We start from the raw sequence: 25,605 nt of genomic DNA, 5'->3' as shown, positions 1-25,605 counted from the left end.
TTCACGAGGCAAGCCCCAAAGCTTTGCCCCCAGCAAGCACACAAGCTTCGCTACACCACCTGTAGCCAATCCTACTACTTGGAGAGCGTTAATTGGAGTGTGTCCATGTGTGCTCAGTTCATCGTCTCCAGAGTCGCCACCCCAGAAATTCTGTTGATCTTAATATGACGTGAGGTTCAGTTAGCTTTGCACAGAAACAGCCGGGGGAAATACTTTTTACTTTTATACTTGATTACATTTCAGAGCCTGTATTTTCTTTTTTACTTTTACTTGATTAAACAAGTTGAATCAGTACTTCTACTTTTACCAGAGTCTTTATTTAAGTAACTGTACTAAAAAATGCGTGTACTTTTCCCATCTCTGGACCCCGGTGGGGAAAACTGAAATAGAGGTGGGGTTTGAAGGGAAGAGAGAGGAGCGTGCGAGCCTCGGGGAATGGGAGCTACTTCAATGTCTGAAGGTCCTAAATTTGTAGAACTGCGTGTTCATCTATTAAACAGCTAACTCCATTATTTAAACACATACTGCTTACATTTTCAAAAGGAGCTGACATGGAGTCTAAGTGGCCGTTCACACTATACGCCGAAGCAACGCTAAACCTAAGCTCAACCTACGCTGAACCCACACATTTCATTTAGGCGTCCTTGTTAACAGGCGAAGCGGGTTCACACCAGCCGCGCGCGTGCCACGCTCAAGGCACGCTCACGCCTTGCTCAGGATTCTGTCCTATTTTCCAGGCGTGACGCGTCAAGCCAGGCGTGAAGTCAATGGGAGTTGTGGGCGGGTTCAAGGCACACCGAGTACTAGGCGCTGAGAGGAAAAGAGAAGGCTTCTTGTGTGAACGGTTAAGCGTCAGCTCAGCTTGAGCCTGCCTCAAGCCTCAGTTCTACTTACGTTAGGCGTCCTGTGTGACCGCTGCCCGCTTAACATATTAAGCAGAACTGAAGTTGAGCTCAGCCTGCTAGTATTGGTTAATATCGGTATCGGCCAAAATGGTCATATTGAGAGGAAACAATGTTGTTGTTTTTATACAGATCGTATCGACATTGGCAAATATTGGTTACCGGCCATAACAGCAATGTTATCGGTATCAGGCAACATTTTCATATCCCTACATATTTTGGTACACCTGCTTGACTAACCAGCCAGTTTGGATGTCTGTGATTGGGAGAAAGGAGATGCTTTGGTAATTACACACTAATAACATGACTGCCAAAGACTGAGTGGGTAGATCAATAACATCATGTTTTTGGCTGAAGTCCTAGAAAACTTGCTGAGCAGTAAGATACGAAACCACCAGCACAGGGTAGCATAAGGCCTTGGCCACACTGATCCGTGGTCTCTGTCCGTGTGCGTTCATTTCTCTGTTCACTTCCAGTCATTTTCAATGACAGCTGTCCGACTGTCCGTGGAGCACTCAGAAGCGTACGTATCCAGAAAATTTGCATACGTTTTGATGGACAGAAAGTTGAAGAGGGATGAACTTTTTCTGGATGGACGTATGGTATCGAGAGGAGGCATCCGAGATTTGTTTCAACTTTTCAAAGAAGATGGCAGCCGAGGCGGTGAAGGAGGCTATAATTAATGCTGTGTATACCATCCCGCTGTTGTACAACGTGATAGTCAGTGTCACCGTCTGATTTCACCATCTAATCTGGTCATTCAGTGGCATTTTATTGCCACGTAAGTAACGTAGCGCACAGAGCTAACAGCTAGCTCAAAGAACTTTTAATTTTCCACGCTCTTTGGCTAGCTGACGCCAGCTTTCTTCTTCTCTCGGTTTATAGGCGGGTCGCTGACACCTTCAAGGGGCTTACCGCCACCTGCTGTACAAGTAGGTTACTTGTACATGCAACGGACATAAATCTATCCGTCTATCCGTTCTGTCCATTTTATGATGGATCAGTGTGGCCAAGGCCTAAGTGTTGATGTCATAGGCATTGTGAGATCATCAGGCTTGAATCCCTGGGATTGCCGCTTGCGGCTATATTATTTTATTACTTCTACTTTATTACCTTTCTTATTTTTACTGTTTGCCTTATTTGATTTGACATACAGTGTTTACATTGTTTGCCCTATTTAACTGTTGCCTTATTGCCCTATTTGTTGTTTGCTGTGATTTTGCACCTATTTACATACTGCACCTTGTCTGTAACGGTGCCCACAGCATAAGAATTTCACACGTGCATACTTGTACAACGGGGTGACAATAAAAATCTTGAATCTTGAATCATACCAGACAGGGCTGGAGACGCAGCCTTGTGGCGCTCCTATGCTGAGGGTCAGCGGCGAAGAGGTGTGGTCATCCACTCTCACCACCTGGCGGCGGTCCGTCAGCAAGTCCAGGATCCAGTCACACAGTGTTGTGTTCACGCCCAGATACTGGAGCTTGCTGACCAGCCTGGAGGGCACTATGGTGTTGAATGCTGAGCTGTAGTCTACAAAGAGCATTCTCACATAGGTGCCTCTCCTGTTTGGGTGGTATGCAAATTGTAGGGGTCCAGGGTGGGATTGTTGGGGTGTGGAGCATGGGGCGGGTGAGGGTGGGATATGACCAGGTTCTCAAAGCACTTGCTGACTATGGGCGTGAGGGCTATGGGGGCGCCAGTCTGGGGATGGCAGACTTTTGCCTCCACATCTGCTCTGTCTCATAAAATACAATGTGCACATTAGAGGGGGATTGATTTCTCTATTCTCAATGGTGGACCTTTCTATTTGTCTACATGGATTTCCTATAAACTTTTCCCTGTTCACAGCCTATAACGTGCTGAGCTTCACTGGCATGTGTCTGTACAGTAAAGACTGTGGCTTTTTCCTGTTCACAGCCTATAACGTGCTGAGCTTCACTGGCATGTGTCTGTACAGTAAAGACTGTGATTTACAGCTTGTTTTTACTTGCAATCAACATGCTATTTCCTGGCGTGTATTGTTATGAATGGCGTTTACCAGCAGCAGTGCCATGGAGACAGTCCTCTTCAATACAGTAGTTAATTACAGCTGAATGGTCATTACTTGAGCTGGCAATGGTTTCCTGTAAAGCTCTTAAACTGGTCCCAGCCTCACTCAGCACTCAGTGGAACATTATTGTGCAGTGTATTATGGGGCAAAGCAGAGAAGATCTGCTTTGTCTTTATCGGCTGAGAATTATTGGTATTTTAGGAACACAAGGGTGAGGCCGCCACAAGTAAATGGCCCAATCCCATGTGTTAATGATCCTCAACTGGCAAAAGACTATTGATAGATAGTATTTGACCTGTCGGACTCTGAACAGTCAAATTTGTGTGAATGCACAGTTGTATAAAACCTGAAAGAGTCTACATTTATCCTACTTTTTCCCCACAATAAATAAATCACATGTGTTTCTCTGTGGCCCTTTGCATTCTTTGCATAATAATAGCCTTTACTGTTGTCAAGGAGGGAGGAAGGAAGGAAGGAGGGAGGAATGAGGGAGGGAGGGAGGAAGGAGGGGAAGAAATTGTTGAAAGAGAGGCAACTGCATTCAGTGTTGAAGTGAATACTGTGTGGAGAGAGCAAACTATCAGCAGACTAGTTGAAGAGACTCTAGGGAGCAGCAGCCGCCTAACATTTACTTTAGTCTCATTTGAGATTTAAATATTTTGGAACGTCTTACCGAGGAGGACGAAGATCTCAAGAAAATCAATAGCCATTTTGAAAACGTTGTATAACGTGAATCATGTTTTCTTGTCAAATAATGCCACGTTTGAGATTACGCCTGTGATGGGCTGAGCAAACTAAGAGAATCCTCCTCCTGATGATGACACTCAAACCGCCGAGGGAGGACAGAAACGAAGAGAAAAAGTTGTCGAAGTTGTCTTTTCACGGTGGAACCCAATGATTTCAGTAGAGTTGGACCAGGTTTAGTTTAGTCTGCTGTCCGTCCCGCCCCAGCCAGCATGCTGGACTGACCCGCCTGACCGAGGCGAGGAATGGCATCGGCGGTGTTCTGCGGGACGTCTCTGGTCAACATGTTCGTGAAGGACGTGTGGGTGAACGGCATACGCAGACTCATCATCAGCCAGCGCGGGGAGGAGGAGGACTTCTTCGAGATCAGGACCGAGTGGTCCGACAGGAACATTTTATACTTGCACCGGAGCTATGCGGATCTGGGGAGACTGTTTAAAAGACTGGTGGAATCCTTCCCCGAGGACACACGCGACCTCTCCAAGTCTCCACTGATAGAAGGTTGGTTGGTAGGTGGGACAGTTGACAGGAGTTGCAGCAATTATAATGCCAATGCAACTGACAGCGTTACATGCAGCCAGTAAAGACAGTAACAAAGTATCATGTTGCTGCTATAACCAGGGGTGTGTGTGTACGTGTGTTGCTGAGGTACCCCACCTTTTAAGGCTAAAATATATGGGGTTAATTCATACAGGGGCGTAGCTAGGATTATTATGGGGCCACATGAGGTGTTCCTGGACCCCCTCCAAAATTGATATTTTGGATTTCAGGCACTTTCACTATAGTATCCTTTGTTCAAAATATGTCTAGGGAGCACATTTTTGTTTTAGTCCACACAGGGGTGGGGGTGGGGGTGAGCCAAGTTTGAATTCTTGCTAATTCCAGTTTGTCTTCATCATCCTAGCTGTATCATAGTTTTGAGAAAGTTGTATTGTAGGCGGGGTTCCTTTGCCTTTCCGACATGCTGCCACTCCGAACGTTAACTTCCATCATTCGGACTGGCGGTCGTTCACCTTAGAAGCCGCAATGCCGACCTTAGGTTTAGGCGTGGGGGTGGGAGAGGTTAGGTTTTGGGTTAGGGTCTGGGGGAGGTTAGGTTTAGGCATAGGGGGAGGTTAGCTTTGGCGTGGGGGTTGGGAGAGGTTAGTGAAAAACGGGGAATATAGACCCCCTTTCGGAGTGCCGATATTTCGGAGTGGCAGAACGTCGGAGTGGCAGCACGTCGGAGTGGCAGCATGTAACCATTGTAGGCCTATTTATTGCATTTTTTCCAACCAAACCCTGTTTCAAAACCAGAGCAATGTGAAACACAAGTAGGCCTAAGTTAGCTATAAGACATTGATAAATATTAATTTGAGGAACATATAAAAGGCATTTTGGTCTAGAGACAATTTAGGGTTCTGTCTCAGCTTGGGGCACAAGGTCAATAGGCCAACCCAGACCCATATAATAGAAGAGTTGCGACATCTCCATTCACTCCAATGGATCAGTTTTTTACCTCGCAAAAGTTCCACACTTTTGCGAGGATTATTAAGCAGCACTGTGGAGTTGCAGCAGAATGGACCGTTTGTGATGTACTTTTGAAAGGGTAAGGCCATGGCCACACTGATCCGTCAGAAAATGGATAGATTAAAAAGTGGATAGATGTATGTCCATTGCATGTACAAGTAGTAACCTACTTGTACAGTACATGCAATATTTAGAAGAATATCTAATTTTAAATTAACATTAGGATTATACTGTTGTGATGTCATTATTCAGTATATTCTCCTTTTCTCACTCACTTTCATGTCACCACCCTTTTGGTCGTTTTACACTACAACAGACAGCAACAAAGGCAGAAACACTGAACTTATTATTATTACTAGTGCAATAGTACCCGTGCCCTGGAATTACTGATGACATCATAATGATGTGTGTACTGACATACTTACAGACACTCCTGGAATTACCGTAAATTCCGGACTATAAGCCGCGGCTTTTTTCCCGTTTTTTGGCCTTTTTTGCCCCCTGCGGCTTATATAACGGTGCGTCTTATCTATGGATTTTTCCAGCAAACGGCCACTCGGGAACCTCCAAAATCTATGGATGTTGGTATGAGGCAGAACGAGAGCAAGACAGACATTATGAGAGCGAGACCCTGATTGGATGATGTTGCAAAAAATGTGCCTCGCGACCTGATTGGAGCACTGTGCCACTACTCTCTCTCAGCCACTACGGTAAAACACCCTCCCTCCTCCCTCGCTCCGGGGGGAAAAAGGCAGCGATTGAGCTTGAAAGACAGTCTGAATGAAATTGAATGTAACATTCCCAATTCTATGTATTACATTCTAAAAAACTAACAGCAACATTTTGGAAGGCTAAGCCACACAACTAGCTCGTTGTAATCTAACATCATGCTTCAAAAGATGGAGAACTGGCTGTGTTACGACGATGGCGGCGATTGAGCCTGAAAGCCATGTCTGAGACAGTAGCGAGACAGGAACAACAACAGCAGCAGCAGCAAAGGATCATGCACAAACCCGAGACGAAAGGGACTGTCCGTCAGGGCGCGGACGACTGTGTCAGCAACTCCCTCCCGACTACCAGGAGAAAATTACAAACTTCGGCGAATTCACACAAAGAAAGATCAAGGAATATTCCATCGGACCGGAGCAGATCATAAATATGGATGAAGTGCCTTTGACGTTCGACCTGCCTCTCACTAGGACTGTTAACAAGAAAGGTGAATCGTCCATCACGTTGAGAACCACAGGTCACGAGAGAACGAATTTCACTTGTGTTCTTGGCTGCACAGCAGCTCCCGCCGATGGTGATTTTTAAGCATCTCACAATGTGTGATTTTGTCTGGGGATTAGTGACCTGACTTTTGTTTTGTTGAAATGTTAATAAATGGGAGCTTCCCCAAACAGCCATCTCTTTCCCGACAATCCCCTCTGTGCACGAAGCCTTACATATGGTAATTAAACATCAAAACACCCGTGGCTTATAGACCGGTGCGGCTTATAGAAGAAAAAAATAGTCACCTTTGAAGGTGCGGCTTATAGACCGGTGCGCCTTATAGTCCGGAATTTACGGTATTAGACTTAGACTGATGACATCACAGTTGGCACTTGTGCGCAGACATACAGACATACTGACAATCATTGGACCATCATTGGACCAACTTCAGATGTTGTCGTCACTGGTCGGATGACGATCTTCTGCATGTTTTTAGTGGGGGGTTATGTACGGAGGAACCCCCTGGGGGGTACGGGGAGAACATGCAAACTCCACACAGAAAGGCCCTTTCGACGAGATAGCCCACCTGGGCAGTAGGCACTGAAGATATGGGGGGGTCACAACTCCAGTGCCCCACAGCATCCCAGGCGAGAATCGAACTCAGGACCTTCTAGCTGTGAGGCGACAGCGCTACCGACTGCGCCACCGTACCCTATGTGGCAATAAAACGTCACTGAATGACCAGATTGATGTAATGGTCGGACAGTTCGACTAATGCGGTTTCCATGAAGCCCACCAGCTTTGATATCGGTTGGCTAGTTGGTAAAATAACATGTTATATCGATGCAGGCAACCCGCTCAGCCATTTCCGCTCTAAGAACACCTCCTCGATTCTGATTGGCTAAACGTCCATCCAGAAAAAGTTCAGCCCTCTTGAACTTTTCTGTCCATCAGAACATATGTTTTCTATATTACTGTGGGCCTACCCAACCACAAACTAGTCTCAAATGATGTAACTTATGAAGACAGGATATTATGGGGAGAAAATAAAAAATATTTTTGAAAATATAATCCATCTTTATGTGTATTGAAGTTGTTTGCCTTGGTGATCGCTGACGCTGAGGTTCATAGTTATTGGTTATTTACCACTACATCACTGATTTATACTAATATCACTGACTTTCAGAATGGCAAGACTGGCCTTTTGCAGAACATCCACAACAGATAATTACAATCTGAATGAAGTGGATGTGGCTTCATGACCTATTTATATCCTTTTGTTGAGACAGTTTAATAATTAACAAAGTCCACTGTAGGATGTGAGTCACCTAATCTGACTGATCACGCAGCTGTCCTTTGGACCAAAGGACTAACATGCTGAGTGTGTTTGTCTTTGTTTTCCAAACAGTTGTAGTATCTGTCTGCTTTCACCTATACTGTATATCTTCTTTTAAGGTTTGATTCACCTGGTTCAAAAGACAAAAGTGCTGGCATTTAAATCTACATGTAAACTTTAGTCCTCGGTCCTTCTGCGATGTGTTTCCCCCAGAAAAACATCTGTCTGTCTTTCAAAGGATTTGGCCTTTTCAATTATTATTAGGTTACACAATGCCTGTTTTTTGTTTCTTTTCTTCAAGCATAGTTTGTATTTTATTCTGAGTAAATTACACGTGATCATACGTCACCCATGAAAAATAGCTTTATTTTGTTGACTATTATTAGTAGTTCAGAGGCCTTTCCACCCTGATGAGGATATAGTGTAAAATCTTTGGAAAATACAGGATGCTTGTCAGTTTTTAGCTTAAAAATGGTCAAGTTTAAAACCGTTAAAATTTCAATATTGGCACAAAATATTGGCAACCAGCAGCTTTGATACAAAACTATTGTTTGCGGCCTTCAAAACTTATTTTGGTCGAACCCTATTTCACGATACCTGAGAAAACACAGTATCACAATAAGTGCAAGTATAAGTATACGTTTCTACAAAACATTACAACAAATAAAACTATACTGTGAGCCTCAGTGATTTGTCACAGTGACAGAGGATAGTGCTACTTTGTTACTTAAACGGACTTCATAAATCATCACCCATGAAAAATAGCTTTATTTTGTTGGCTATTAATGCAGTTACTTTCCTAAAAGGTCAGAGCCATTAGGGACAGGGTGCTGTCACCTCTTCTGCTCGGTCTAAACTTCCATCTGGCTCATTTTTACAGCACAGAGGCCTTTTTAGAGGACACTTCTTTGCCGCCAGTGGCCCAAACCTGTGGCCCGAGGGGGGTTTGGCTCTCTGACACTGACACTGACACATTGACAGAGGCACTGCTGATGGGTTTGGCAAAACTCCCTGCTTGTGCTGTGTGTTTGACCCTCCCACACAGTCTCTTGTCTTTTGTCTGTGCCCACTGAGCCTATAAGAATGTTTTGGTAACATCCCTTTAGTGGCGACTGGGAGGCTTCGCTTCCTCTCCGCGCACTGAAATAGCCGTCAGAGTTGTCGACGTATTTTGGGAAGAGACACGTCGACTCTCATGACTCACTTTGCACTTTTTTTTCCCCCATGTCTGTCATCCTTCATTAGAGCTGCAATGATCAATCGATTAGTTGTGTCAACTATTAAATTAATCGCCAACTATTTTGATAATCGATTCATCGGTTTGAGTAACTTTTGAAGGGAAAAAAGGTCAAAATGATCTTAAATGTGAATATTTCCTGGTTTCTTTACTCCTCTGTGACAGTAAAGTGAACATCTTTGGGTTGTGCACAAAACAACACATTTGAGGATGTCATCTTGGAATTTGGGAAACACTGATCGATCGACATTTCCATTTTCTGACATTTTATAGACAAAGCGACCGAGAAAATAATTGACCGATTCATCGACAATCAAAATAATTGTTAGTTGCAGCGCCCCTACTTTAGTTCATATCCTGATTGATTGCAACTGAGAGATAAAGGAGGCTGTGTGAGAGCAGCATTGAAGTAGAGTGGACAGTGTTACTTTACAAGTGATTCATGTGGGTTTGATAATGCCATCCATGGATAACAAGCCAGTTAAGGCCACAGCTTGATCCCATTCCCCTCGTGTGCTTTCTCTAAACCCCACCGTTCAATATATCATTGACATCCCTTCTATTCGCCGCTCAGTTTGGAAGTGGTGGTGAGAGAGAAGGAGTCGCTCTGTCCTCTTCCTCAGTCCACTTTGCTCCAGTGTCTGGCTCTGCTCATGTTTTCCTGTTCCTCTGCATTACCTAGGCAACAAGGAAGGCGTGCAGCGCTCACACTGATGTCATGATGAGGCAGAGAGGGTGACTGGGACGGGAGTGGACCTCCCATATTAGGGCCTTGTCGTCTGTGTGTGTGCGCGTGCGAGCATGCATGCGTCTGTGTGTGTGTGTGGGTGTGTGTGTGTGTGTGTGTGTGTGCGCGCGCACGAGGGTGTGTGTGTGTGTGTGCGTGTGCATGCGCGTGTGTGTGAAGCCCCTCATAACACCTGACACGTGACCCGAGACCAGACCCGGACGGGAAGCGATGGCTCACATTCCATGTCGGCCAGATTCCTCCCAGGAATCTCGACACAGACTGTTACAAGCACACAGGGAGTCCGACAAGCAGAGGGGCTTAATGGCTAGCGCCCGGGCCTTCTGTGGAACGCTATCTCTCCAGCCTCTGCCAGGTTGACTGAGGGCACCAGATGACAGAGCGTGTTGACGAAACAGGGGAGAGTTTTAGCGGTGAGACGATAACACAGTGCTGCGCCGCTGACATGTGCTTATCTGATCTGCTGCAGGAGGTAGCTGTGAAATAGCTGCTGATTATAACCACTGATGACTGTTTAGATAATGTGATGGAGGATGACTTGGACTCAGTCGAGTTCCTGTTATATACTTACTTACTTCTGCTCTGTTTAGCTGATATTGCTTCTTTATTCCAAGGCTCAAACGTTTTCACGTCAAGGACCCCTAAGTGACACAAATGAGACCACGGACCCCCATTTGATAAGCTTTTGTCCCAGGGTCCCCCATCTGATAAGATTTCTGCTTTGATATGTTTTATTGCAGAAAGTGTATGAAACCCATGACCAAAATAGTCATGCATTCCTTCATTGTGTAACTTATGGATGGAATTATAGTGTAACTAAATTATCCCCCATTTTGCTGGGGACCCCCTGGAACCCCCTCAAGGACCCCTGGGGTCCCCGGACCCAACTCTTAGAACTGCTGCGTTATTCTGTGTTCTCAACATGACCTGTCTTTTGGGGGAAAAAACAGATGGGTAACTTGCAATAGCATGCAATTATTTCAAGAAATTATGAACTGGGCAGCCACCCTAAATACCATATTGTTACTATCTAATTACTGTTATAGTTGGTGCATATTTTTTTTTGTTCAAAGTTTTTTTATTCGTTTTCTGTATATCATACAAAATACAAAATACAGATTTAAATACACTTGACACTTTTAAACAAAAACCCATCCCACAAGAACCCCTAGCCTATTACACCACATACATCATGTCATACATCACAGTATATCAATACACAAAGACACACAGAAGAAAGAAAAGAAAAAAACAACAACAACAACAAAAAACAGATGAATGAAAATAAATATGAGAGGGGGGGGGGGGTAAACCTATACATCTGAAATGCTTGAAGCGTCCATTTTCTCTACCTGGTCCCGGACTGGCTGCCAGATGGTATAAAAGTCGAGAGCACAACCCCTTGTAGCGTATCGGATTTTTTCTAGCGTTAGATGATACATAAGATCTCTGACCCAGTGATTGAAAGTTGGAGGAAACTTGTCTTTCCATTTAAGGAGTACAAGTCTTCTAGCCAGAAGTGGACCAAACGCTATCCGAGTTGGTGCATTTGGTCATCGGGTAAATACTTGACCTTTACTCGAGCTGATGTGCCAAAGTGTGCGTAGTAAAGTGTGGAGAGACTACCAACAAGCTTCCAAAGCAAGTTACCTGCTAAAGTGGTTTTAGCTCAAGGCAATCCTTTCTGAACGAACACAAGGGAAGTGGTGGCAGGGAAGCAGGGATTATATGAATACTCTCACCCAGACAGAAGACAGAGCATGTTGGCATAAATTACTCACAGCATGTGGACCAGTGTGGCCCAGGATGTCCATGCAGGAAACGGTCTTTTTCAGAGGAAATACACTTAGGGAGCATGGTAGGAAAATAAACCCTTTTATGACATTTCTTCAGAGAACAACATCCAAATATAGAAAATAAGGGAAGGAAACAAACCCTGAATATCTGCTTGTTGTTGTTGTTTTGTTTGTGATATTCTGTGGCAGAGCTGCATGTATAGGAATCCTGAACAGTGGATAGACTTCACTAATCTGTTGACAACTAGCTGCACTGGGTGGGGCTGGGTTCAGTCTCTGAAGACGATCGAGTTCTCTTCATGACTTTGTTTCCGTTTGAGATGTTAACTGCTGTGTGTGACACATCCTTCCTCCCATGTCTCTGAATTGATCATGAAGCCTCCATAAAATTGAAGAGTCAAAGACATTGGCTGTCACATTAGGGTTAGACCGGCAGAGTCGAGGGCCACTTGAAAATCTCAAAAATGTTTGTGGCCCACCTCCGAGCGTAAACAGTGCGGAGGCCAGATAATGCCTTCTCAGAGCACTTTTTATTATTTTAACAATAAAAGGAGCTGTCCATCAGCACCACACATACATCAGAAACTAAAAGTGACGGGCTGTCTGCAATCGGCTAATTAACAAATATTTGATTACAAATTAAATAATGGTATCATCCAACAATAATGGAGAAATGCATAATCATACATAATAATAATAATAATTAAAAAATCATAGAGATCATAATGTTTTGCAAATGATTTGGCAGCCCACTTGTAAAACTTTCGTGGCCTACAGGTTGGGAATGGCTGGGTTAGGGTTAGTTATATATATAACCCTATATATATGGGTTACACCATATTAGGCCGATATTGGCGTTTTATTGAATATCAAATTGACCAGTCATGTTGTCCGCCGGCGATATGATGGCATTTCCTCCCTGATCACAGCTACAGTCTGTAAAACAAATTTTGATTTTCTATGCACAATATTTTCAGTGTTTCCCCTACCATTCTACAGGCCTGGCGGGCCCGCCAGGCCAACGACGCCCCCGCCAGGCCAGAAAGAAATTGCACCCAATTTTTGTTTTTGTTTTTTGTTTTTTGTTAGATTTTTTTTCTGCTCTCCCCAAAATTTTAATAAACCTTTATGGCATATTATTTACAATACAACAATACTGGTGCTGACAGTGTTTACAGTAATAGAAGATGCCAAATCATTCAAAACAATAAGCATTTTGCTTTTAGGATCATTGTGCCAGCGTGCGGCGCTGTTCGAAAACGTGTCAACGTGTGTCGTTGCCTGGGAAACGCACATTCCATAATACAACTGTTCAAATAGCATCCCATAATAGTATGATGATACTTGGGATGCCATTGCGAACATAGATGTGAACAGGTTAGCTAAAAGTTTAGCGTTGCCAGCGAGGGCCCCCACCATTGCGGTCGGGGTGTGTTTCGAAATCCTTCCAGGCCTGACATTTTTTCTAGGGGAAACACTGATGTTTATTCATTTAATTGGTCAACAATGTTTATGCAAGTTTTAGGGGCCTATGGTCTAAAAATGCCGTTTCTGAGGCTTATCCATCCTGACAGGAGCATATTTCTGTGGAAAATACAGAATGCTTGTTAGTAGGGGTGTCACAATATATCGTCCCACGAAATTTCGCGATAGTAAAACGTCACGATATGTATCGTTGAGATGAAATCTCATATCGCAAAATTTTTTCTTTTTTTTTTTTTTTTCTTTTTTTCTTCAAAAAATAGACTAATGCCTCCCACACACTAGAGGATAAAATGCCCGATTTAATGCCCGATTCCCCTCGGGGGGGCGTGGCCCGATTCGAGGCTAGTCTCAACCGATTTTTTGTCAAAATAATTGTCAAGTGTCTGGTGTCAATAAATTATTGATTGAATCGGAGCCTGCCCGATCTCGAATCGGGCATATCAAACATGTTTGATATTTACGATGGCTGTCTCCCGTCGGAACCCGCAATAGCCAATGAGAGCAAGCAGACCGGGACTCGTCGACGCGTCATACCCGGATGTTAATGCAGCGCTCACAACAAACGAGCAACAGCCATGGCAACAGCAGAGCCATGTAGCTCCTCTCCCCAGCATCCTCACAGCAGCTTAAAACAGGGTGGACAGCGGCGGAGGGCTCTCCAAACATGCGCCGAGCGGAGCGGCCCGCCCCAAGGGAGCGGACATGCTGCAATATGAGCTCTCAGACAGGACGTTGTTTTGGCTTATTTTGCGAGGGTGTCCGCCCGCTTGTAGCGGACCCGCCGCTCGGCGCATGTTTGGAGAGCCATCCGCCGTTGTCTGTGGGAAAAAATTGCGGTTCTGTGGGATATAAACAGCCTACAGTCTAGTTGCTGGAATCGCTGTGAGTCGGTACTTCAAACGGCTGGTGTGTGGTCTCGCAGTCTGGGCGAATCGTCTAGTGTGTGTGTTCAGGCGATTTTAATGTTAAAATCTGATGAAATTGTCCTCATGTCTGTGGTCTCTCATGTTTTTAAAATCGGTTAAGATTTGAAAATCCTCTAGTGTGTAGGCAGCATTAGAAACGTCTTTGTTTGTTGAAGTTCAATGTGTGGAAAGTAGTTCAGTTGAACAAGTCTCTGAAGAGACACATGAGAAGTTATACAGGAGAGAAACCATTCAATTGAGTTTCTGGCAAAACTGTTTACTTGACAGGAAAAACTGAAGATGCATAAAAAATAGATTAAGAAAAGTCTTGTTTGAGTTTGAAGAAAAACTGAAGATGCATAATGAGAATTTATACTGCTGAGAAACCTTTTAGTTCAAAGTAAATCTAAGTGACGGTGTAACTCATTCTATTTCAAGATAAGCCTTATCTCCAATCTCATGTTTTTTCTAGTTATTGTAATAACAATTTCCCACAACAGCATGTTTTGTATTTGTGCATTTCAAATAAAATACTACTTTTCCAGTCATATATTGTCATTATTCAAGTTTTAAAAAATATTGTTAAAATCGTATCGTATCGTATCGTTATCGTGAACCCAGTATCGTGATACGTATCGTATCGTGAACTGAGTGTATCGTGAACTGAGTGTATCGTGACACCCCTACTTGTTAGTGTTTGATATAAAAATGGTCAAGTTTAAAGATATCGGCACAAAATATCGGCAACCGTCAGCTTCGATATATAAATATTGCTATTCAAAATCCTTCAAAAACTCATTTTGGTCTAACTAACCCATATGTCAGACACAGTGCCTGAAAACATGTGTAAGGTTAAGACAGAACATGGCAATATAAGCCCTATAAGTGATATAAGCCCTATAAGATAAGTGATATAAGCCCTATAAGTGCTCTGACTTCTCATATCTACCAAACAGAAGAACCTGATCCTGAGGTGCGGCCTGGCCTGGCTGGCTGGGGGTCTCACTCTGTTCCTAGTGAAGAATTAATTTGCCCGATCACTCTTCACAACCCCGTGGGAAGGATGTCATCACTGTGGGCCATTATAAATGGATGAGAGGGTGACTTTCAATAGCGTTGCTTCAGGCCCACAGTGCTTCTATGTCATCCTCAGCTGCTGTGTGACTACATTAGTCTGCGCCACTTACATCAGAAAAAACCTCATCGTGTGGTTTTTACACTCTTCATCATCCTCCTCCTCACCACATGACATCCCTTCGTCAGCATGACAGACTGTATGATGCTTTTCTGACTAATAGGTCACATGGCCAACCATGTTTTTAGACTCCCACTAACTCTTAAATTGCATTCTCAGTTTTATCCCGGCTTTACTGCTCATCACAAATATTTTCCTGTGGTTTTACTCTCTACAGCTGTTATTACTTTACTCTGTTATTACCGCTGTTAGTGATTCAGTTTATAGTACTGTACACTTGTGTGCTTGATGATAAGTAGTGTATTTTAAACTTCCTGCAACCTGGGGCATATCAGGAGGCATTGTTAATAAAAAGGTTATTGCATTCAACTGGCTGCCACATTTTCATTTGCAGCAACCTTTTTGAGAGCAGGGATTAATTGAGCCATGTGTAGCTTTTGGTGCCCTGGCCTATGGATAGATAACACTTGGCTGATTGCAAAGGTCATAGCACCTGCTCTTTCTTATGCTCCATGGCATGCACACATATAGTTACACTTGTATTTTGCTTGTGAGAAACTTTCTTTGCACGGCTGACTGTAAAGTCCACTGTTATATTTTAGACCCCCCCGCCCCCCCCCCAAACACACACACACACACACACACGCACGCACGCACGCACGCACGCACACACACACACACACACACACACACACACACACACACACACACACACACACACACACACACACACACACACACACACACACACACACACACACACACATAATTTGGGTATTCTATCTCCAATTGTATATGGACTCACCCAAGTCAACACCATTCCGATTTACTGGATTAAAGTCTATGAAAAAAAGATGCAAGAATAAGATCTTTTCACTGCATACAGAGGACCCTGGGGCTCATATACCTTATGTAGCATGTTAGACCTGGCTTGTAGTGTAAAGCTAAGACTCTTGTGGTTCTAATGAGCCAAATTTCATTCAGATATCTTTAAATGAGAGGTCGAGGGACCTATTTGAAAATAGTCATGCCCATCTATCTTTGCTGAATTTGGAGCTGTTACAGCCGCTTCCCAGTGAGCTAGCATAGCATGGCACCTGTGCATTCATCTGGATTTCTAGTTTCCGCAAATACCAGAATCTCAACTCTAGCTTGAAACTGAGCTCGCGAGAGCTCGTCAAACACAAGCTTCGCCGTGCAGGTCCCGGCGTCAGACTTATTCTTTTTTGTGGGTAAGATCGCAAACGGTGTGGCCCCCCCAGCGGTTGTGGCCCTAAACAACCACATAGAGTGTTTATGTCAGCAACTTTTTGAAATGGATTGACAGAACATTGAGCAGTAAAATAGCTCTATATTTTGAAAGTATTTCTGATATCCATCATACTGGAGCTGGAGCTTTAATGTGTTCATCTTTGTTTCAGGGCTGGTAAAAATCAAAGAGGCAAATGACATTGAGATGAAGCTGAATGAGGTGGAGAGGCTCCTGAAGAATGCCATCAACATGCCTGTTAAGGTTGGTCATTTAAAATGAACAATATATTTTTTAATTTGATTATCAATAACTGTTACCCAGGAGGATTTATCTTTGTTTGCCTGGTAGATGTTGGGCTTCTTGTGTGGGAAACTCATGGCTGTGTGAACTAAATGACTCACAAAACTCACTCCACAGTATTCCAGGTCAGAGGTGATGTTAACTTTCTTTGAGCGGTCACCGCTGGACCAGGTGCTCAGGAATGACAAAGTCCACAGAATCCAGCCTTGCTTTCAGAGTCCAATCAAGATATCAGGTAGGTCTAGAATACTGTTTATATCAGGTAGGTCTAGAATACTGTTTATATCAGGTAGGTCTAGAATACTGTTTATATCCGGTAGGTCTAGAATAATGTTTATATCAGGTAGGTCTAGAATACTGTTTATATCAGGTAGGTCTATAATACTGTTGTGAAACCGAAACTAGAATGACCGCACTGCGGATATATGCCTCCGCCAAACAAGTGAGCAGTCCACATCCATGTCTGTCCAGACTTTGACGTTTGAGCAAAATGTGAAGAAATTCCGTCAAGGCGTTCCTGAGAAAACGCGTTAACAAGCTAGAAAATGGCGTTCATGAGGTCACAGTGACCTTGAACTTTGGCCTTTGACCACCAAAATGTAATCAGTTCATCCTGGAGTCCAAGTGGACGTTTGAGGCAAATTTGATGAAATTCCATCACGTGTTCCAGAGATATTGCATTAATGAGCATGAAACAAGTGGTCATGAGGTCACAGTGACCTTGAACCTTGACGTTGGACCACCAAAACCTAATCGGTTCATCCTTGAGTCCAAGTGGATGTTTGAGGCTAATTCGAAGAAATTCCGTCAAGGCATTCCTGAGAGATCGCATTAACGAGCTTGAAAATGGCATTTGAGAGGTCACAGTGACCTTGACCTTTGACCACCAAAATCGAATCAGTTCGTCCTTCAGACTGAAGGCTTCAGTCCAAGTCGACGTTTGAGCCAAATTTGAAGAAATTCCGTCAATGGCATTCTTGAGATATCACGTTAATGAGCTTGGAAATGGCGTTCGTGAGGTCACAGTGACCTTGAACTTTGACCTTTCTTTAACCACCAAAATCGAATCAGTTCATCCTGGAGTCCAAGTCGACGTTTGAGGCAAATTTGATGAAATTCCGTCAAGCTATTCCTCAGATATCGCGTCAACGAAACATCGGACGGACGTACGGACGGGCGGACAACCCGAAACCACAATGCTTCTGGCCTGGCTATCGCCGGCGGAGGCATAAGAACAGATCCACCCAGTAATCAATAGTTCTACAGTCACTAACTGACCTCACCTGTGTTACCGTGATTTATGTAATGTTTCACTCTGTATCTTTTAGAAATCATGCGGTCAAACGGTTTCTGTCTGGCCAATACAGAGACCATCGTATTTGATGAGAATCTCTCCCAGGAAAAAGAGAGACCTTCATCCACTGACTCTGGGGAACACGCGTGAGTCACATTCAACCTTATGTTTAACCTGTTGGCTATGATAACTGTCCTACGATTTCCATCTCTAGCCCTTTCTAGCCATTATCAAATTGACCTTTTGATATGATCCCCCCCACACAAATGTAAGGGTCTGTCTGTTAGCTCTTGAATGCGAGTGCTTTAGTATGGATGGAATTCCTTGAATGTGAACCAACCCCAGGACCCTCCACTCCCACATGCACCGCAGGAAGTGTGCTGTGCACCTCTTCCTTCCCTGGGTGTGTGTATAGGAGGCAAAGGAGGAACAAACGCCTCTTGATATTTGACACAAAACAAGGCTTTCCAGCACTCTTACATGAAAGAAATGCTGCACTATACCTTACACTCTATTAGCAAATAACACAATAACAGAGGTTGACAGGGTTCCCACGGCTCCTTGAAATCTTTGAAGGTTTGTGAAATTGAGAAAAAATATGTAAATGAAAGTTTTTGAAAATAGACATATATATCAAAAGAAATTCATTTTCTATTCTTACACAAAATATACAAATTCAAGCACAAGCATTTATTTATTTTTTTACTTGATGTGTAACACAGCACAGTTGCAAGTGTTGAGAAGTGTTCATACATTCAAGCCTCTAACTCTTTTTAATTGTTGTCTGTGAGCTTCTGTAAAGCCCGCTAGTTCTCATTATAAAAAGGGTCAGTGTTGTAACAGTAATGAACCTTGATCCGTGTCTCAAACTATGCCGTGTTGTCCTTGATTTTGAGGGAATTGGGTCTGGAAAGTCCTTGAATTTGATGTTCAAGAATGTGTGGGAACCCTGGGTTGAATTAGACATTAGTCCAATTAACACAGAGAATGTATTGTATTAAACCCAAAATGCGTTAAACCTTTGCTGACTTGGTTAGACCAGTTGAGTAACATGTCTGTCATTCCTCGGCCAGGTATGAGGATGGACCAGAGTTCTTGCCGATGGAACCTGACTTGTGTGATGAGGACCCAGAAGCGTATGTCACCAACCTGTCCTACTATCACCTGGTCCCATTTGAAACGGACATTCTGGAGTGAGGAACGTAGCAGGACACATGCTACTTGTGAAGGGACATTTCACGCTGCCTGTTGACGAACACATGCCATTCAATGGAACCTACCTAGCTATGCAGTGCTGTGTCATGAGTCATGAAGGCATCGTGCCGCTCATAGCTGCTCCAGTGCAACGGTGCTGCAGCTTATTCAACCTTTTCTCTCAGCCCCTTCTGGATTTGGGTGGCTGTGCAGTAGCTACACCAAAAGACTTGTACAGTGGATTTGGGTGGCTGTGCAGTAGCTACACCAAAAGACTTGTACAGTGGATTTGGGTGGCTGTGCAGTAGCCACACCAAAAGACTTGTACAGTGGATTTGGGTGGCTGTGCAGTAGCTACACCAAAAGACTTGTACAGTGGATTTGGGTGGCTGTGCAGTAGCCACACCAAAAGACTCGTACAGTGGATTTGGGTGGTGGCTGTGCAGTAGCTACACCAAAAGACTCGTACAGTGGATTTGGGTGGTGGCTGTGCAGTAGCTACACCAAAAGACTCGTACAGAAATGCAACAACAGTGGTTTCCTTTGTCTGTTGCCACTTTATGTGATGTCACCAGTGTGCCTCATCCTTAGCCTTACTTCAGTGTCTCAAGTCCAAACAACACAGGATTGTCTTGAGACTGACGATAGAGGGCTTTCTAGGTGATGTAACAGCTGGCGGCCATACTGGAGGTCCTCAGTTGTTGCACAATCAGCTCGTTAGCTAGCAGCTACCCACTCTTTTAACACATCTGATTTCCACACTAGCGGACGTATCGAGTAGAAGCATTATAGTATTGTTACTAGTGGCCAGTAGTCACAGTTGCATTAGTTAATTAGCCTGATGGCTAGTTAGCTAGCTGACAAAGCCAAAACCAACTTTGTTTAGATTAATTGAGCTGAGTCTTCTCAAGCTATACCTTAGCAATCTACCTTAACAGACCATTCACTTTTAATGAATTGACTTATACCCACAGCACAATGTATTTCAGGAATCTCTCTTATTATAGCCAGGTTGTTACTGTATATATTCAGCAATTATTTGCACACAGCCCTTTCTCCAGTGGACCTCCATGATGGCAGATGACAGATGTGGTTGCTAGAAGATTTGAGACACAGCTGCAAAGTCTCTATAGTCCCTAAAGAGTCCACAGTTTTGCCACTCTGTTTTCTTCCTGTGGGAATGCAGTGTCATGAAGCTTTGTGTATGATCATGGTTTTAACCAGCAGGTAGGAATGTTTTTGTTTGTTATACCAGCCTTAGACTTCAAGGATATTTCCTGTTTGTGGCTGTGATATTGAGTTTTTGTCTTTAATCTGAGAGTATTCTAAGATCCAGGTCAAACTGGAATGCATGGTTTGAGTCTCTGGCAATGGACACACAAGCATCCGCTAAGTGAAATGGAAGTCACTGGAGCAACTGCAAGTCGGCAACATGCTTCACATTCTCAAATTAAGAAGCTTTTACGCTTAATGTTTAGCATCAGCAGTAGATTGATTTTTGATCATATTGGTCACATTATCATTGGTCATATGATAATAACCACTGAATCAAACTATGCAGTTATGTTTCACTTAACTCTTGGGCTGCTGTCAAATGAAAGAATATCCACATTGAAAATGAAATGTCCTTTAAGTGTGATGATTATTATTATGTTGTTATGAGAGATTCTTCCAAAGTGAGGACCTGATGCTGCCTAATTGGGATTTGATGAGATATTGTTTTTGTCTGGATAGTAAGTTAGAATGTAAATGTTTTAGACATTAATGTAGCTTTTATTTGTATTTCTTTGAAACAAATAATGTGATGAATGAACTAGAGTCAGAGCCTATTCATGTGTTATGGGAATAAGTGAATCATCTCACTTCTGATGAATGATGAAGTGGAGAAAAGGTCAGTGGATGCAACACGTGAGTGGGTTCCCTCAGACAGCTGACTGCAGTCTTATTAGTGAGTGTGGGAGTCTACTGCTTGGCCTGCAGTGGGGGAACAAGTCATTTCTTTATCTAAAGAAAACAAATAACCATGCTGTGCAAAAAAAAACTTTCTGAAGCAAACACTTTGTTTAATTTACAATGTCTTTTGTAGGCCTTTTGCTTTCCTTATACCGTCGTTTTAAGAAACCATGGAACCCAGTGGAGCATCGCCTGTGTTTTGAATGAAAATGAAAGATAGATAGTTGTGTTACTGTAAGGATGTCCTACTGGATTCCTGTTTTCTGTCAATTTCGTCAATGCAGAAATCAATGTGACCTTTGTTTCTGAAGCTACCAGCCTCTGTCCAGTGTTGTGCCCTTCTAAACACAAAGGCACTCAACTCTCACAAACTTGGCACATGAGGCTTACCAGGACGGCCCTCCACATGAGTCTATTTAGTAACACAGTCATGCTCCCCATTCACCCCGTGAGAAAGTACAGCTCTTTCTCAGGGTGCAAAACCACCCACTCTTTTTGTTTTGTTTGCTTCTCTATTTTCTCCAAGTTAGCAATATATTATTTGAGTTTCTTTCTAATTTTGATACCACTGTAATGTTTTTCTGCATGGAACTGCTTGATGTTTGTGATATCTCATATGAGTTTGAATTTGGTGGTCAATGATCTATTGATAACCTCTCTGCAGCTTGTAATAGACACTTTGCAGGGTTCAGCCAGTGCTTTATAAATATTCTGCCAGTTTCCATGAAGTCATGACTTAATGGTACTCACTTCTGTGCAGTGTAGGGGAGTAGCTAACTAAGTGCTGGTAGTCCAGTTTGACTGACTTTTTTTTTTAAACATATCAGTGTGCTCATCATGCCATGGGTGTAATGATTCAGAATAGAACAATGAAAATGATGTTAGAGTATTACAAAAATATGGTATTTATTTTTGAAGCCGCAGTGTAAAGCTAACCATGCCCTGCCTTGTACTCTCATGTTTATATGCTTATGGCCAGTGTGAAATGATGTGGGTGAGTATAAATGCGTCAAAAGGGTTGAATGACCATAATCTTCATTATAAACCTTGCAAATGAAGCAGTATTATGTTTGACAAAAGGTATCCATGCAGTATTAAATAAGTTATTCGCAATGCTACTTAATACAAATAATACAAATAAATATGTTTTCAATAAAAACAATATTGTTCGCCTGACATCATTGTATGGAAACGAGAAATACACTTTACAGGCCTACTAACATTGACATATATTGAAGGTTTTTGCTTGCTGCCCATCCTTATTATCTCAGAGCGCCCCCTTGCGGTGAGCATCGATAGGCCAGCCGCCTAGTAGACCCAATCAATCTGCACATCACATTATTCCCTACTCTGTCCAAATCATGTGAGCAGAATGCATCTTTGGCCAAGACAAAAGATGCAAAATACACCTTTCCACACATTTTAGGGATATTTCACAATCAAAAAACAAGTGAGAAAGTGTTTCAATGCAGCTGCTGATTTCTCGATGCCTCAAGGCTTCAGGATGCTGCGTAACTCCGCGCATGCGCAGAAGAGGAGGATTTAGCTGCTGCATGTATTTCCTGCTTGCTGTTTCCATTCGGAGCGATGGCAGAAGTGAAAGCTTCCCTCATCTATGCAGGTACATACACTTTTTACACATTATATTACTTAATGCAAGACTATATGTAACTGCAGCGTGTGTACAGCTGGTGTAAAAAAATACCCTGTTACTGTTAACTGAAGCAAATTCATGCAGAGTTAGCTAGGACGACAGATTAGCTGGTGATGCTTCAGTCATGAGGTTCCAGGCAGAAGGATATCAGAATTGTTACTAGTATAAAGCTCTTGTTCATATTATGACAATTTGTACTTGATCTGAATTCTTGTTTGTTTTCCCGTCGCAGTTGTAGTGGCTTTCCTAAGTTCCACTGTGCTTGCAGTTGTTGAAGATCTAGATGACACGTAAGTCATGGTTAAATAATGGAGCTTCCTGATTGTCACATTATAACATAATCACATAGCAACTTCACATCAAAGGCGCCAAAATAGAGAGTTGCAGAGGGGTGGAGATATAACTAGCTCAATGGTGGAGATCAGCGTTCAGTTCAGTCAGTGCATGCTACTTTTACTGTTGCAGCCAGATCTGTTAGGTTGCAGCTAATTTAGTTGGGAATTTGGGCTTGCCATTTTAGGGTTTAGATTAAGTTCACATAAAATTAGGACTAACTACATGTTTGCAAAAACTAACAAATAAAGCAGTGGGGGCCCTGGGGGGTTAGGGTGATGTTGGTTTTTAGATTAGGTTTCTTGTCTATTTGGATGTCTATTGAGAATAATTAGGTCTCTAGAATGTGTGTGTGTGTGTGTGTGTGTGTGTGTGTGTGTGTGTGTGTGTGTGTGTGTGTGTGTGTGGTTATGTAAATGTATTCACTCTGGTCTATACAATAATTCAGTTTCCTAAATAGATGTACTTGTCTGACTGCCCCCCAGTGTTCAGCATGTCACATGTGCATCGTGTTATTTGAGATCTTCACTAAGACATATGAGTGACTAGGCGAGGATAGGTTCGTTCATTCATTGTTTTTTGTTTTTTTCCCCGACAGATTTAAAGACACCAGAGTGGACGATGTCTGGCTGGTTGATGTGAGTTTGACATTTGATTTTGCACACAGACCTAAAAATGAGTGTGGGGTCCATTCAGCTGTGCTTTACTTCATGTCCTTTCCACCGTTGTCCTGTCCGGCTCATCCCTTGCGGAAGCGGTGGGATGGAGGAGGGTGTGAGGGAGAGTGCAGACTGTGCTGTGCGTTTTTGTTTAGTGAATGAGAAGTCATGCATGTCTGGTAAAGCCAGGGGGCTCTGAGGGGTTTATACCAGAGTTTGTGTCTGGGCCCGCCAGCAAATCAGCTCCAGCACCAAAAGCTGCTTACACCCCTAGTTTGGATGGCGAGAGCGCGTGTGAGCGCTGGACAGTGATTATTACAGTCAACACAGTTATACAGGGGTCACACACGCACGCACACACGCACACACACACACACACACACACACACACACACACACACACACACACACACACACACACACACACACACACACACACACACACACACTTCAGTAAATTCAGTACAGGGATACAGGTGCAAACATATAGGCCTTGAAAAGGTTTATGATTATGGTTATTGTTTGTTTTATGATTAGAAATGATATTCTATGTATGGTGTTTGAAATACATACTACAGCATGCGCTGGGACGCGTCATCAGTGATCTTAGCTGGGGTCGTAAGGTGTTTCGGGTCTGTCAACATCATACACCCTCGCCCAGTAGACCCAGCCGAGGCCGATTAAGACCCCGACCTGCGTCCCAGAAGCAGCCGCTCACGGATCAGCCTTCCTACTCTGTCTGCAACGTTGCCCGCGGAAGGGTTGATCACGTCCAATCCGCTGCAATAGAGTTAGTGCTACACCGCAGTATTGTAAGGCCCTTCGGTGCATGGAGGGTCTAATTGTGCGTTCCTTTATCGCAAAAGAACTGGGATGTGGAGGCTAAATGACGTCACTTCCGTTTTGTTAGCATTCCATTTGCAGAAAAGTTGAGCTGGGAAGTTCACTGTTCACTGGTCAGATCCACTCGCTAGCCAGGCTAGCCATTGTTAGCAATAACGGTTGATATTGGCATTTCGTGGCATTTTGCGCATACAAACACTGCAGCCTCATGTCCACACAGATAGAAGTAGGCCGTGCTGTGTGTACAGCTGATTTAATGAGACACAAACAAGACAGAAGTGCTAAATAGCATTTATACGATTATAACTACTGTTGTTGCGCGGAGCAGCCATCTTGGATTTTTTTAGGTCGGGGCTGCTGAGACTCCTACGAGTTTGGAATGGGAAATACCAGCTCTAGTGACGTCACGTCCCAGCTCATGAACTTTGAACCGGTAAGATTACCAGGTCCCAGTTATAAAGGAATGCACGATAAGGCCCTGTGGATGACTCCAGGCCGGGCTCCTCCTTCGTCTCACCAGACCCTCCCGGGGAAAAGGCAATCCTACCATGGGCAGAGAGGACGCCTCAAGAAGGCCTGTGATACATGGTTATGGTTATGTATAATGATGAACAATATATTTTGTCTTCTGCTGGTGGTTTGCAGTTCTATGCACCATGGTGCGGTTACTGTAAAAAGCTGGAGCCGGTCTGGTACGACCTTGCTGCCGAGTTGAAGAGCTCCGGGTCGCCGGTCCGGGTGGGAAAGATGGATGCCACTGCTTACTCTGGTGAGTCTTCCCTTTCAGCATGACCTCATTAGCTTTCTAAATGACATGGCCTGTGATTGGTTGACTTACGATATGTGCTGAATGACATTGCCTGTGATTGGTTGACTTACGCTATGTGCTGAATGACAGTGCCAGTGATTGGTTGACTTACGCTATGTGCTTTGGGGAAAAAGATTGACATTGATCCACTCCATTGTTCGTTCCTACAGGATGTGTGTAAGCCTCGTTG

General features: G+C 43.5%; 2 protein-coding genes across 2 annotated transcripts in view; both read left to right on the top strand.

The window, feature by feature from the left end:
• The first annotated feature begins 3,878 nt into the window (after positions 1–3,878).
• Positions 3,879–22,224, top strand: pxdc1b (PX domain containing 1b). The gene is made up of 5 exons (XM_083632346.1): positions 3,879–4,203; positions 16,547–16,638; positions 16,795–16,912; positions 18,006–18,117; positions 19,045–22,224. Exons 1-5 carry the CDS (start codon positions 3,948–3,950, stop codon positions 19,166–19,168), a joined length of 702 nt encoding a protein of 233 aa, XP_083488472.1. The 5' UTR covers positions 3,879–3,947; the 3' UTR covers positions 19,169–22,224.
• Positions 22,225–22,692: 468 nt separating this feature from the next.
• The window catches only part of tmx3b (thioredoxin related transmembrane protein 3b), a 76,468-nt gene continuing 73,555 nt past the window's right edge, over positions 22,693–25,605 (top strand). The window contains exons 1-4 of the mRNA XM_083653700.1: positions 22,693–22,739; positions 23,005–23,062; positions 23,704–23,743; positions 25,253–25,376. Of these exons, the coding sequence (XP_083509826.1) occupies positions 22,706–22,739; positions 23,005–23,062; positions 23,704–23,743; positions 25,253–25,376 (256 nt within the window). The 5' untranslated portion in view covers positions 22,693–22,705. The remainder of the gene's footprint in view (positions 22,740–23,004; positions 23,063–23,703; positions 23,744–25,252; positions 25,377–25,605) is intronic.

Source organism: Poromitra crassiceps (assembly GCF_964638095.1).
Source record: "Poromitra crassiceps genome assembly, chromosome: 2".
Classification (NCBI taxonomy): Eukaryota; Metazoa; Chordata; class Actinopteri; order Beryciformes; family Melamphaidae; genus Poromitra; species Poromitra crassiceps.
This window is presented reverse-complemented; position numbering and strand designations above follow the sequence as displayed.